Raw genomic sequence first — 13,519 nt, forward strand, 5'->3', positions numbered from 1 at the left:
TTATAAAAAGCTCAGTTGCATGGCATTTTCAAAGGAACAGAGCATCTCATAGTATGTTTCCTTTTTTGCCCTTACACAGGAGAGACTAGGAGAGGGAGCCAGGAAAGACTCTGATGGAATGCATCACCGGGCCTTGGACCCTCAGAGAGTGGGTGGCTTCAGGGACTCTGAGAGAGCCCCCCCCACCCACCCCGGGCCTCGCTCCCCCCCCCCACCCCGCCCCCAATCATTCAGCCCCTGGTTTGTCTTCATTCACGAACCGACCCGTGTCCTTTCTATAAGGCTGAGTCACATCTCCTGCCCACAGCTCAGGACTCCAGTGAGGAAAGCAAAGGCACGATAACTTGTTTTCTCTTTGACACAAAACAGTCCTAGTGGAAGCAAAACAAAAATCACAACCTCAACCGGCCGCGCGGGGTCCTCTCCTGATCGGAAAGAGGGGCGTTGTCGCCAACAACTCCGAGTCGGGGAAGGAACAACAGGGAAGGTGCCTACGCGGCGGCCCCGGCGGGGTGCACGTCCCGAGGCCCGAGGCGGTGGCTCTTTCGGACGCACCTGCTAGGTGAGGTTCTGGGGACGTCAGTCACCCCCTAGTCCCGGGACCCCCCCACCCCCCACCCCCAGCCACGTCGCTCTGGGTGCATCCGGCCCCTCCGCTTCTCGGCTGCTGCTGAAGTGGCTTCACTGGGGGTCCGTGGTGTGGAGGGTGAGTAACCGGAGGGACACACGGAGCGAGGTCGTCAGTCAGGTGGCCGGGCGTCCGAAGGCTTCTCGTGGACTTCGTCGTACTGTGGCGGGGGAGTCAACGGCTCAATGGAGGGGGCAGGGGCGTTTTTGTCCGGGAGGCTGATCCTGAAGTCCTTGAGGTGGAGCTTTTCGGATTTAATCCTTCGGACTTTCAGCGGCTTCAGGCGCTGGGCCAGCTTGGAGTTCTGCCTGTCGGGGGGATTCCCTGCACCGGTCTCCGCGTTGGCCCTGGCTGCCGTGGGGCCCGACTCGTCAAGCCCCGTCAAGGACTCGTAGGAGGGGAGAGAGATGCTCATCCTCGGGTTCTGGTCCGGTTCCCTCGCCTCTGAGTAGTCTGTGTTCATCACCTCCTCGTAGCTGGGGACATAGTACCTGGAGGAGGCCTCCTCCTCCTCCTCCTGGCTGCGAGATAACACACAGCGACAGGGAGAGGGTTAGCACGGACTCATGCCCCTGAAAATCACAGGTAGATGAGCTCCAGATCCTGTGTCAGCGCTGGGTCCTCCTACAGGAGTCGGGTGCTGTTCTAGGTACCTTAACACATACCAGCCACTCCCATCTTCCTAACAACACTGTGAGCTAGGTACTATCACTATACCCATTTTGTGGATGGGGAAGCAGACACATCGAGGTCATGTGATTTGGTCATGTATCGAGGAAGCGGGAGAGCAGGCACTGAACACCACACTCTCAATGACTACACTGTATTATCTGGAAGCGTTAACACAAGGACGTATTGAGCCCCCTTTGCTTTTAAGCCTCCCACTTAACCACGTGCGGGATGGGCTATTCTGGTGCCCTGCTGGGTCCTTTGGCCAGAGGCAACACGAACGTGCATGAAATCGCTGCCAATTTGAAGCAAAATGGTTTTCCCTAGGTAGAGAATGAGTATCTGATATAAAATTTATATGTATTTCAAGTTATTCTGTGATTTTTGTCTTCCAAGTTCACTACAAGACTTAAAAGACAGGTCAGGTCCTCAGGCTTACTCTCATTTGACTGTTGAAAGAGAAAACCAGAGAGTCAGGGTGCTGGTTGTTGTTGGTGGTGTTTTTTATACACTTGAACCTTTGGGTGATAATGGCCGACATCTGACCCTCACTGTTTGTCCAGGCCTTCCTCTCGTGTCCCTTAGCCATGCGTGTGCTCACGGCCATGAGAACTCACATGGCGAGGGTAGTAATTACAGGGGACTGATTTCCCTTCTTTGTTCTTTTCTGTATTTCCTAAGTTTTCTAGAATACGCCTGCACGATCTTTTATCAGAAAATGGACTGAATTTTTCCAAACTGAAAACAACTCCCTTCCCGCTAGAAAGATAACAAACTTGCAGAAAATCCAGACAACACGGGAAAACCTAACACACAAAATAAAACCATCCCAAGTCCTTCCACCTGGACACAACCACTAACACTCTGCTGTGCACTTTTCCAGACTCGTCTGTAATCCCACAGCCGCCACATTTGATGAGATTAGGACCTTACCAAAGATGCTGTTAACACCTCCTTTTCTCAATGTGGTGCCTATGGTCCCACGTTAGCAACTGTAGATCGACTGTGGCTGTGTAGAATGCCACTGAATGGGCGTGCCATGATTTAGCCTGAATGGTGGAGAGTTAGGTTGTTTCTCAGGTTTTGCTATTCTAAGCAATGCTCTGGTGAATAGATGGGTACAAATTCCTTTGCACTTGTGTGATGACCTTCCAAGCATCGGCTCTCGGGAACAGAATGGATAGGTCCACGCATCCTCAATACCTCCTCTTACTATGAAACTCCCCTTCGGAAGGGTTGTGTCAATCAACACCCCCATTTCCCTACAGCTCTCCAACACCGGGGGCTGTCTGCCTTGGCCATTAACACAGGCAAAGAATAATGATACCTATTTGTTTGTGTCTCGTGACTAATGAGGTTGAACATCTATCGTCTGAACATGTATGAAAAGCTTGCTTGTATCTTTTGTCCGTTTCCCCATTGGTGTGTTCGTCTTTCTCATTTGTTTGGAAGGGCTCTTTCTATAGTAGGGATGTCAACCTTTATCATCTGTTCCCCAATTTATCGCTTATCCCTTGAACGTGTTTGTGGCGTTTTTTGGTCCAACAGGATGCTGCTTCCCAACCTTTTCTTTTCTTTTTCTTTTTGATTTTCTTTTTTAATGTTTATTTCTGAGAGAGAGTAGGGGGGGAGAGGCAGAGGGCAAGGGGGACAGAGGATCCAAAGCAGGCTCTGTGCTGACAGCAGAGAGCCTGATGCGGGGCCCAAACTCATGAACCATGGGATCATGACCTGAACCGAAGTCGGACGCTTAACCGATTGAGCCACCCAGGTGCCCCCGCCCCCCAACCTTTACAACGCAAGGCGTGTGCGCACAGCATGCTGGGGTGAATGGACGAGCCGTCTGCCTGATGTGGCTCTGGCCACCCCAGGCCCCATGCATCTTCCCTGCGGGTGTCAGAATCTTGGTACCTCTGTAATCCATTCATACCACATTATTTGGGACTCTCTGGGATAGAAGAATACAGTTATTTGGGCAATTAGAAATGGCTGTACAGAGCCTTAGTGGGGGCGGTGGGGAGACTCTACCCCTAGACTAAAGGGGCAGTCTCCTAGAGTCTCCCAGACGCACATGGTGTCTTCGGGGAGCCCTGAGAGTGTGCACACGCATGTGTCCCCCCACCCCACCCCCCCCACGATCTGGGGGGTGGCCAGTCCTCACCTGTCTTCCTCTGGGGCATGTGGCTCGGCCCCCGCCTGGTGCTGGATGTGGGCCATCTCCTCGCCTTGTCGTTGCTTCCTCTTGTCCCGGATGCTCAGGCAGATGGAGAGCAGCAGGAGCATCACCCCAGCCCCGACCAGCACGTAGGCCACGGAGAAGGTCTTACTCTTGAGAATCCCGCTGCCGATCTCTGTCTTGTTCCCCTGGGCGGTCGGCTTTTCGGCGGCGCTGAACCCGGGCACCAGGTTCCACATGGCCATGATGACCCCGAGAACCAGCATCCCCAGGCCGATGGCGGTCAGCGCATAGTGGGAGCCGTTGGCCTTCGACTGGGCCATCATGCCAGGGTGGCGGGGGTGGGCGGTGCGCAGGGCAAGGCCCGGCTCCAAGGAAGAAAATCAGTAGATAAGGGCGGCAGCAGCAGCCAAAGCAACCCAAAACCCGCTCAACACCCTGCACAAAATCCCTAGGGCCACCCCAAAGAAACAGCGGCTGAGCTCTCGAGGGATGGCTTCGGGCAAGTTCGAGGCATCCTGTGTGGATGGCTGCAGCCAAGAGGTCTGGAAGGAGAAAGCAGAAAGAGGAGAGGGGAAGATCAGTTCGGATCTGAGACGCTCTTGTGAGCGCAGCGGCTGTACTGTTGAAGCGGCCACGAAGCAGGACGGAGCCACGGGCTCTGGCGGGGCCTCGCCTTTGATGCATTCCAGATGTCTTACGTGCTGCGCTCGGCTCCTTCTGTGAGCCTGCGGAAGGAGGGCTGACCCGCCTACCCCGCCCGAAAAGGAAAAGCCGGACCTTTCCATGCAGGAGACCAGAAAGGTCAGAGCTCCGGGTCCTTAAAACAGTTTGTGGAATTCAACAAAGTGCGGTAGAGTCTGAGCTCTCACTGGGTCCGGCGAGGAGTGAGAACGAGGGGGAGCCTGAGCCGTGGTCAGTAGCGGTACCCCAGTCGCCTGGGTGACGGGCATCCGTCAGTGAAACGTCCCAGTCCGCACAGCCTGCGGTCCGGCCACCACCTTCGATGGCTCCCCATTTCCTGCAGCAGAAAATCCAGGCTCCTAGGATCACGCCCGTGACTGCCTCCCCCACCATCTCTCACCTCGCCCTTCTCCGCACGCCCCGCCCCCCCCAGCATCTCTGCTGTTCTCTGGTCACCCCTGCTCAGCTGCCCCTTTCCGTGGGCTCCCATAAGCCCCCGGCAGTGGCTGTGGCCAGTCTCTCTCTTCCTGTGACACATCGTCTTTATCTCTGCACCTGGGACATAGAGGGACTCCAAACACGTCTGCCGATTCATTGAATGAAATGAACAGAGGCCATCTGAAGCCATCCTGTGAGACTAGCTTCCCTTCGGCCATATGGAGTTTTGTTTTCCTCTTTTTTAATGTTTATTTGTGTGTGTGTGTGTGTGTGTGAGAGAGAGAGAGAGAGAGAGAGAGAGAGAGAGAGAGAGAGCATGTGCACAGGGGGGCAGAGAGATTGGGGGCGGGGGGTGGGCAGAGGATCTGAAGCGGGCTCTGTGCTGTTAGCACAGAGCCTGACAGGGGGCTCGAACGCACAAACCATGCGATCATGACCTGAGCCGGAGTCAGACCGTTACCCAACTGGACCACCCAGGTGCCCTGGCGTTTTGCTTTTCTTAAAGGAGCAGAAGCCTGCCCATTCCTCATTATAGCTGCTGTGCCCGGCTAGATGAGACACCTTCTTCCCCCGAAGTGGCTCGGAGACTCTGTGCTAAAGGGAGCAGCCCCTCGTCCCGGGATTCCACAACCATTTGTTGTCGGGAAGAGTGAGCAAGACAAGCAAGTCCCCTGAAGGTTTAGCTGAGAACACTCTCAGGGGCCAGGAGGACCAGTGAGCAGCACCCTTCCTGGCTAACTGCTCCTCAGAACGTTATTCCCGGGACAGCAACCTTTGTAGAATACTAAAACTTGACAGATGTTTGGCTGGGCAAGGTCCTGTTTTCAATTGTGCATTCTTTCCAATCTTTCCAGAAGGACGGCTAACCAGGCCACTTGAAATCCAACGCCACAGAGATATTTTCTCATCAAACAATGGGCTCCATCTGAAACTGGCCACTTTGTTAAAAAATACTCCAAAAATATTTGGGATAATATCCTTTATCGGCTTGAGGTCTGTTCCTTCTTTTTTGCACTCGACAAATATTTCTTGCGCATCTGCTAAGCAGTGTTAGGCACTGGAGAAATACTGGTGAGCAAGTTAAGGGCTGGTGGGGCTTCCGGGACAGCAGGAAAAAGTCCACAAGGAATAACAACAAAATGGGAAGAAAGTATAGAAGCTGGAATTTGGTAGGTGTGTGTCCTACGGAAAGTCTCCGTGAGAGAGAAGTCCCACTTCACATAACAGGGTCTGCACCCTGTTCGTGCTGTCCTATATGTATTTGTATGTATGCATATATGCACGCATCCTGGTGTGTGAACATGTATGTGTGTGCGTGCAGGGCACTGAACAAGGATCCATTCCGCTGCAGCCAGTGGCGGTGGGACCAGCTGAAAAGTCTACCGTATACACAAGGGTATTTGTTTCTTACAATATCACTCACAGCCCGCAAAGGAAAGGATGAGGGGATCGGCGGTTCTGCCACACGGACCTGAGATGAGACCGGCAGGGGAGGGGCGGGGCGGGGGCTCCGGGGGTAAAGGTTCAGCCTGAGGCTGGTGTGGGCAGCAGATTAAAAAGCCCATTACCGAGCACCTGCTAGGGGGCCCTACAGGTAGGCCTTGCACGTGGGAGGCTGACAGTGTGTTTTCTAAACCAGGGATCGGGGCCACTTTAACATCCCACCTTCCCTGCTCTCTCAACTCCAGCTTCGCCTTATCCTGTCACATGAGTAAAACAAGCCTCAGATAAGAGTCACCGACAGAGATGCAAATGTCAGGACTCACACATTTGGGCCTGTTCAATTGTCAGTGATGGAAAACAGGCACCAACACCCAGTGTGGGTAATGGTATTGGGATAAGTCATTTCATACAATTTTTCTAAGTGGCAAATTTTGGCATTTATGGATCAAAAGTTTCAACATGCGTATACTGTGTGGCTCTGTAATTCCAACTTGTTAAGAATTAGGTACAGGGCAAGGATATTCATCATAGCTTCGTAGCAGTGGGAAACTGGAAGCTACTGAAAAAGCCAATAATCTGCATCTGGTTAAATAAAATATGGTACGTGTGCTTATTACATTACGGTTTCAAGCCGGCTAATGATACGTTTTAGAGTCAAACAAGGTTAAAAAAAAAAAACAAAACCGGCACGTGCAGTGTGATTATCATTTTAAAAATTCTATACACAGACATGTATGTATGAATACATGGGAAGGAAGACTGGATCCTTCCTACGTTCAAACAAAGAGACAAAATATTTTCACACGTGCAAACATGTTTGTAAGAATCTCAGAGGAGGGGCACATTGCAAATTTAGCAATGATTGCTTCCGAGAACGGAGAGGGCGTGGAGCGTATACCTTTCACTCAATTTCTGTAGCTTGAAGGTGTTACAACCAGAACAACGTATTGTTGCAAGGCAACATAGGTTGGTGGTTAAACATGAACTTTGGAACCAGTTTGGAAACCGGCGGCCTGAGCTCAGATCCTCACTCTACTTTCCTAGCTGTGTGACTTTGGGCAAATTACTTAACCTCCCTGTGCCTCAGTATCCGCCACTGTAAAGCGGAAATAAAAGCCTTCTAGTATTCACCTCATAGGAGAGTTTTGACAAGTGAACAAGGAAAGATACATAAAGCACCGAGAACTGTATGTGACCAGCACAAGAGTCAGTCCTTAGAGAAAGGTTTGTTATTTAATATTATTTAAAGCTTGCATTGTCAATGGGGTGAGACCACCCACGAGGGGGGCAAAGATTACATGGTGTTGGATATTATAATGGCTTGGGGCCCTCCATAATACATAAACAGATACACAAACACTATTTAATGTATTATATTACATTTCAAAACACTCAAATGATGCATACCACGGTGGTTTAGTTGTGTGTGTGTGTGTGTGTGTTGTGGGATTAGAATGATTTTTGTTGTCTTTTTCTTACTGGGAGACTAAGGACTGGAAACAGAAACGGGCCTGTGGTGCCTTTAGAATGAACAAATGAAATAAAGGTTTTTGGGTTTTGGGTTCGTGGCGGGGTTACGCTTCCAATGGTCGCTCAACATCGCTCGTCGATTGCTGCTCCCTCTGGAGCCCAGGATCCTGTTGGGTTCACCAGGGATGTGGAAACCCAGCTCCCGAGCTACAGCTGATGGCTATTTATGTTGTTTCTGGCTTGCTGACCCACGTTATATTTAGCATGATGTTCTTTCCCTTTCAAAAATATGGAAAGAAGCTAATTTTGTGCTCGGAGGATTTGGACCACATAGTTTCCAACACGTCCTTAAAACAGGGCAGCCTTGGCAGGCAGACTAGGGTCCCAGCTCAGCCAGACTCATGGACCCATCGCGGCTCATGGTCAAGGCTGCCCTCAAGGATAAGTGAGTGATTCTACACCTGGGTGTTCAAGAAAAGTTGTTAACTACTTAAGAGAAGCATCTACCTGTTGTTACCTGGGGTGCTCAGGGCAGGCTGGGAAACAATTCTTCATACTAAAATCTTGAATTAAGGACCCACCTGTAAAAAACCAGAAACACAGCTTTCTAAGTAAGTGGTGAGAATTTCTTCTCTTTTTTTTTTTTTTTATTTTTTAAAAAAAAATTTTTTTTTTCAACGCTTTTTATTTATTTTTGGGACAGAGAGAGACAGAGCATGAACGGGGGAGGGGCAGAGAGAGAGGGAGACACAGAATCGGAAACAGGCTCCAGGCTCCGAGCCATCAGCCCAGAGCCTGACGCGGGGCTCGAACTCACGGACCGCGAGATCGTGACCTGGCTGAAGTCGGACGCTTAACCGACTGCGCCACCCAGGCGCCCCTCTTTTTTTTTTTAATTAAAAAAAAAAAAACGTTTATTCAGTTTTGGGAGACAGAGACAGAGCATGAGCAGGGGTGGGGCAGAGAGAGAGGGAGACACAGAATCCGAAGCAGGCTCCAGGCTCCGAGCTGTCAGCACAGAGCCCGACGCGGGGCTCGAATCCACGAACGGTGAGATCATGACCTGAGCCGAAGTCTAACGCTTAACTGACTGAGCTCCCCAGGCACCCCAGCGGTGAGCACTTCAATTTGAGATGCTTCCTGGGTGGGTGGGTATGTGTTTTCTTTGCTTCTTCTTGGGGGAGGGAGGGCATCGGTTGGGGTACCCGCAAGAAAGATTGTCCCCAAAGAAACCAAGACTCTGGACCAAAAAAGTGGGGCCGCGGAAGGATGACAGTCCAGTAGCTGCATTTACCAGACCTTATGTGGTTTTATCTGTCTTACACAAGTGCTCTGGAGACTCAAAGAAGAGGAAACACTCCCCCAAGTCATTTTATGAGGAGTGTATAACCTTGATCCCTAAAGTAAGTAAGGACAAGGCAAGAGAGGAAAATGACAGGCCCATCTGATCCACGTGCACACAAACAAAAATCCTAAACAAAATATCAGCAAATGGAATCCCACGATGTGTTTTTAAAAGCAGACAATTACATAATACATCACCATCAAGTTGGGTTTATCCCCAGAACATAGGGTTGGTTCAACACGAGAAAACCGCGTGATGCCAGGCACCCGGAAAAAGCGTGAGCCACGACAGCATTATCCAGTGGAGTATTACACGGCCATGAACACAAAGAACCCGCAGCTACATGCACCGATGTGGCCCATTCTGGCAAGCGCGAGGTTGAACGGGAAAGCAAACCCGGCATGTTTCCATTTATGTGAAGTTCCGAGCGAGGCAAAACCAAACAACACGCGTCTATTTTTGTAATAAGAGGAAGAAATGCAAAGGTTGCCAAAACTAAAATTCAGGATCATAGCGACCTCCCTGGAGGAGTGAGACACAGTGCCTGGGGAGGGTGAGAGAGAAGGGTACGTGGGTGTTTACTTATGACGTCATTCCTTAAACTTCATAGATATCTTACAGGGGCCTTTTCGATTGGTTGAATTATTTTGCGGTAGGAATTTCCAAAACCATCAACATTTCTCCCACACTCGTAGCATAAAATCCAAACTCCCTTGTCCCACCAGATTGGATTGGCTCCTGCCTCTCTCATTTCTTCTCTCTTGGCTCATCAACCCTCCGTGGCTTCTGTTCTGTTTTTCACTCACACCAAGCACGTCCTGCCACAAGGCCTTTGTGCTTGGTCTGGCTACTTAAAAACAATTTTTTTTAATGTTTATTTAGTTTCGAGAGAGAGACATATGGAGCGCAAGTGGGGGAGGGGCAGAGAGAGAAGGAGACGCAGAATCCGAAGCAGGTTCCAGGCTCTGAGCTGTCAGCACAGAGCCCGACGTGGAGCTGGAACCCGTGAACTGCAAGATCATGACCTGAGCCAAAGTTGGCACTTAACCGACTGAGCCACCCAGGTGCCCCTGGTCTGGCTACTTTTTACCACTTCTGTCTCTCACCTCAAACTCCACCTCCTCCAAAAGGATATCCCTAACCACTCTGTATAAAATGCCCCTCCTTCACCCAGCTACTCTTAAGCCCCATGCTTGTTGGTTCCCTGATGACATTCCTTCCCATGGACGGATGACATTACCTCACCATTTAATAGTATTGTTTTGTTTTCTTGTAGGCTCCCTGTCTCTCCCACTGGAGTATAAACCCCCTGAAATAAAGTTCTTGTTAGGGAAGCCAGCAGGTGCTTAATAACTAACTCTTCATTGAATGAATATCTCGCAAGTTAAAAAGTTTAACCAATGTCCCATATCAATTTGGGGAAATTCCTAGTCCACAGTTGGCACCGAGGGGGAGAGGATTCGTCAGAGCAACTTTCAGGAGTATCCCGTGCACAGACTGCTTGCCAGCAACATGGGAGAGGTGCCCAGTTAATTGTGATTTCCATTCTGACCCAAAGTGGTGACTCTACCAATGTCCCCTGGTGTTCCTAGGCAGGAGTGGGCAGGGGTGAGAGCCCTGAGCCTCCTTCCTTTTGGGCAGCCGCTGTCTTCCCTCCCACGAGCACCCTTGGCCCAACCAGAGCCAGCATGGATTTCCAGGGTGGGGGCGGATAGTCACAGCTCTGGACACTGGACGCCCCACTTGGCTGACACCCGAGTGTAGCCACCCCACACCTAGAGGGACTTGCTATGAGTCTGATATGAAGACAACACTTGGAATAAAATTGAACGAAAGAAAGGGAATAAAGGCTCTGCTCTGGCTGAAATGGAGCGAAGGGCCCCAAACGATGGTAGAGTGTTCCCTGGCCCGGTTCCCGCTGAACCCCAGAAATTCTCTGGAATGCAGTTCAGAAACCAAGGATCTGATCTAGACCCTTGAGTAGCCACGAAGCTTGCCCCCTGGCCCCAGAAGGAAGGCACAGCTCCAGCCCATCCAACCTTCCATGGGAGGGGATCTCAGTCCTGGCAGAGTGACCAGTTCCCAGGACAAAGAGCCTCCTTGACCAATCTCCCTGTGCCCTGAGCTCTTCCTGCCAAGCTGCATAATTGGGAAAGGGATCCCCAGCTGCATTCAGGGAACCAGGCCACATTCCCATCACAAAGGAAGAACTCAGTGGGGGCCCTCTGGGCCAAATTTCAGCCCCTAGTCCCTTTTGTCACCAAGTTCCGGTCCCATGCAGGGGGGAAGGTTGGGGGGACCGGGAGGAGAAGGGCTCTGAGCCACCACTGCCTCAGCTCCCCTCCAGCCTGGGAGTGTCAGGCCACCTCCCTACCAACCAAGGTCAAAGGCATCAGGTTCCCATTCATTCAGAGCATGTTCTTGTAGACTGAGCACTCAGGAAGAATGAAAGTCATGTGGCCAAATGAGTCATAAAGGTAGAGGGGAGGGAAGAGGGTTGCCTGGGCCCCGAGAGAGCTGACTAAAGGAAAAGGTGCTAAGCAATCTGCAAGGCAGAGCCACAACTGTAGGAAGAGTAGTGTAAGTCCCAGCAGCAGCCATCCTTCAAGGAGCGAGGAGCCCACTCTCTCGGAATCTCAGAGAGGTTACATAATTCGCCCTAGGGCACACAGTGCTAAGCAGCAGGCGAGATTCACAATCAAATCCTGCTGACTTTGCCCATGTTCCTCCTTCCCTTGCACCACACCGCTCCCTGGGCAGGGCAGGCGGGCCAGAAAGGAGCACGGCAGTTTATTCTGGGAGATATTTCATCACAGAAGCACGAGGGGTAACAGGTGTCCCTTTCTTTTAAAATGGCTTTCTAAGGAATTTGCATCTGACAATTGCTGGGTCCCTATTGTGTGCCAGGGGCTTTGGGGGACACACGGATGTGTGAGATACTTTTACAGTCCAGCAGGAAGACAAGTGATGCTTTCTTATAGAAGGGAAGTCAGCATCAGGTAAGAGTGAACGTGGGTCGGGTGCTGACTCTGTGCCAGGTCCTGTGTCCAGCTCCTTCCGCGTACGATCACCTGATCATTACTATTTCTATTTTACAGATAAGGACACAGAGGCTCAGAGAGGTATAGTGACCTGTCCAAAGTTACACAGCTAGTATACAAGGCAGGTATAAGGCACGTCTGATTCTAAACCCCATAAATCACAAGGCAGTACTGATAACATGGGGCACAGGGAACGAGCCTACAGAAGGGGCAAGAAATTACCTTTGAGGGAGGTGGGGGAAGGAAGATCCAGAAGCTTTGCAAGGCCTTGAGGTGTATGTAAATTTACCTTGGGTGGAGTTTGGGGGTAGGAGGGGATTAAGGGCGATCTGTGGGGAGGGTTCAGTCTGAGAAACTGCACAGAGATGGGAGAGGGGACGGTTCCCAGAACCTAACACTTGCTGCACTGAAAAGGGGCAGTTTTCCCCTCCCCAGTGGAAGATCTTGGGGAACTTTTCTAAAAAAATGTTTATTTTTGAGTGAGAGAGAGAGAGAGAGAGAGAGAGAGGGAGAGAGAGAGAATCTGAAACAGGCTCCAGGCTCTGAGCCCGACGCGGGGCTCAAACTCACCAACAGTGAGATCATGACCTGAGCCGAAGTCGGTTGCTTCACCGACTGAGCCCCCCAGGCGCCCCAGATCTTGGTGAATTTTATAAGACCTGACATCTCCAGTCTCCCCGCTAATCCATTTAAATATCGGCGCCTGATCCTTAATCGGAAGATAAATTCATTCTGAAGACTCCAGGAGCCATACACAGAAGCAGTGAGTTAAACCAGGTATCTAGTCTTTGGGAGCTTGACAAGGTGTCTCTCTCTAAGCAAGTGGCTGGCGTGTGACCCTATTTACAAGGCTGGCTGGCACCAGGGAGCCAGTCCCGAGGGCTCCGGCCACATTCAATATTTCTTGGGAAATGTGACCTCGCTGTGTGTTTCCCTGCCAGGACAGAGTCTGGTGCCCATGAGACGCAGGGCAGGAAGCAAGGCTCCCATCATCCTCAACTCAGTGAGTCTGACACCTTGATCCTCCTCCAGGCTCTGGGGCTGGGCCGCCAGTGGCCTCCCTCTCTGGAGAGCAAGGCCGAGCACGGGCACTGACCACCCCGCCCGGGCCCAGCATGCAGCCAGCTGCAGCCACCTGTTACTATTTCCTGTGCTCCTTCGGGCTCACGCGAAGCGCTCTGCGTGGGTTGAACTCATTCATTCCGCCCAAGCATCGTATGAGAGAGGCGCTCTTATCCCCACCTTGGTCCGTGTCATCGCTGAATGCACTGAGGCACAGAGAGGTTGAGAAACCTGCCCCGGGTCTCACAGCGTGTAAGTGGGGGTCCTGTGCGCAGCCCCTCCTCATCCTCGAGGCAATAGGACAGCAGCCTTTCTGCCAAGTCACCAAGACAGGACCTGTTATCAGTCCCACCAGTGAGGCCAGCAACAGGTCATTCCCCAGAGACAGGGAGCCCCTGCGACTCCACTGCTCGCTTAGTGTGCTGGCCAACCCGGGCACCACGTGGACATAGCCTATGTCCTTGTGTGCGTCATTTTGGACGCTGACCTGCTTCATTCGTTTCTCCTCCCCAAGAGGCATTTTGCAGCAAAAAGTAGGCAGAGGGGAGAGCTTAAATCAGGGA

At 51.5% G+C, this 13,519-nt stretch overlaps 1 protein-coding gene across 7 annotated transcripts in view; it reads right to left on the reverse strand.

Moving 5' to 3' along the window:
* Positions 1-217: 217 nt before the first annotated feature.
* The window catches only part of TMEM51 (transmembrane protein 51), a 55,364-nt gene continuing 42,062 nt past the window's right edge, over positions 218-13,519 (reverse strand). For 3 of the 7 annotated variants that reach the window (XM_058719003.1, XM_058719007.1, XM_058719006.1), the window contains exons 2-4: positions 8,026-8,089; positions 3,459-4,018; positions 218-1,149 (exon numbers count right to left, since the gene is read on the reverse strand). In XM_058719003.1, coding sequence (XP_058574986.1) covers positions 741-1,149; positions 3,459-3,799 — 750 coding nt within the window. In that variant the 5' untranslated portion in view covers positions 3,800-4,018; positions 8,026-8,089 and the 3' untranslated portion in view covers positions 218-740. Of the gene's footprint in view, positions 1,150-3,458; positions 4,019-8,015; positions 8,090-13,519 lie in introns of all 7 variants that reach the window. The other 4 variants (XM_058719002.1, XM_058719005.1, XM_058719004.1 and 1 more) reach the window with 2 other exon arrangements.

Source organism: Neofelis nebulosa, chromosome 2 (assembly GCF_028018385.1).
Source record: "Neofelis nebulosa isolate mNeoNeb1 chromosome 2, mNeoNeb1.pri, whole genome shotgun sequence".
Classification (NCBI taxonomy): domain Eukaryota; kingdom Metazoa; phylum Chordata; class Mammalia; order Carnivora; family Felidae; genus Neofelis; species Neofelis nebulosa.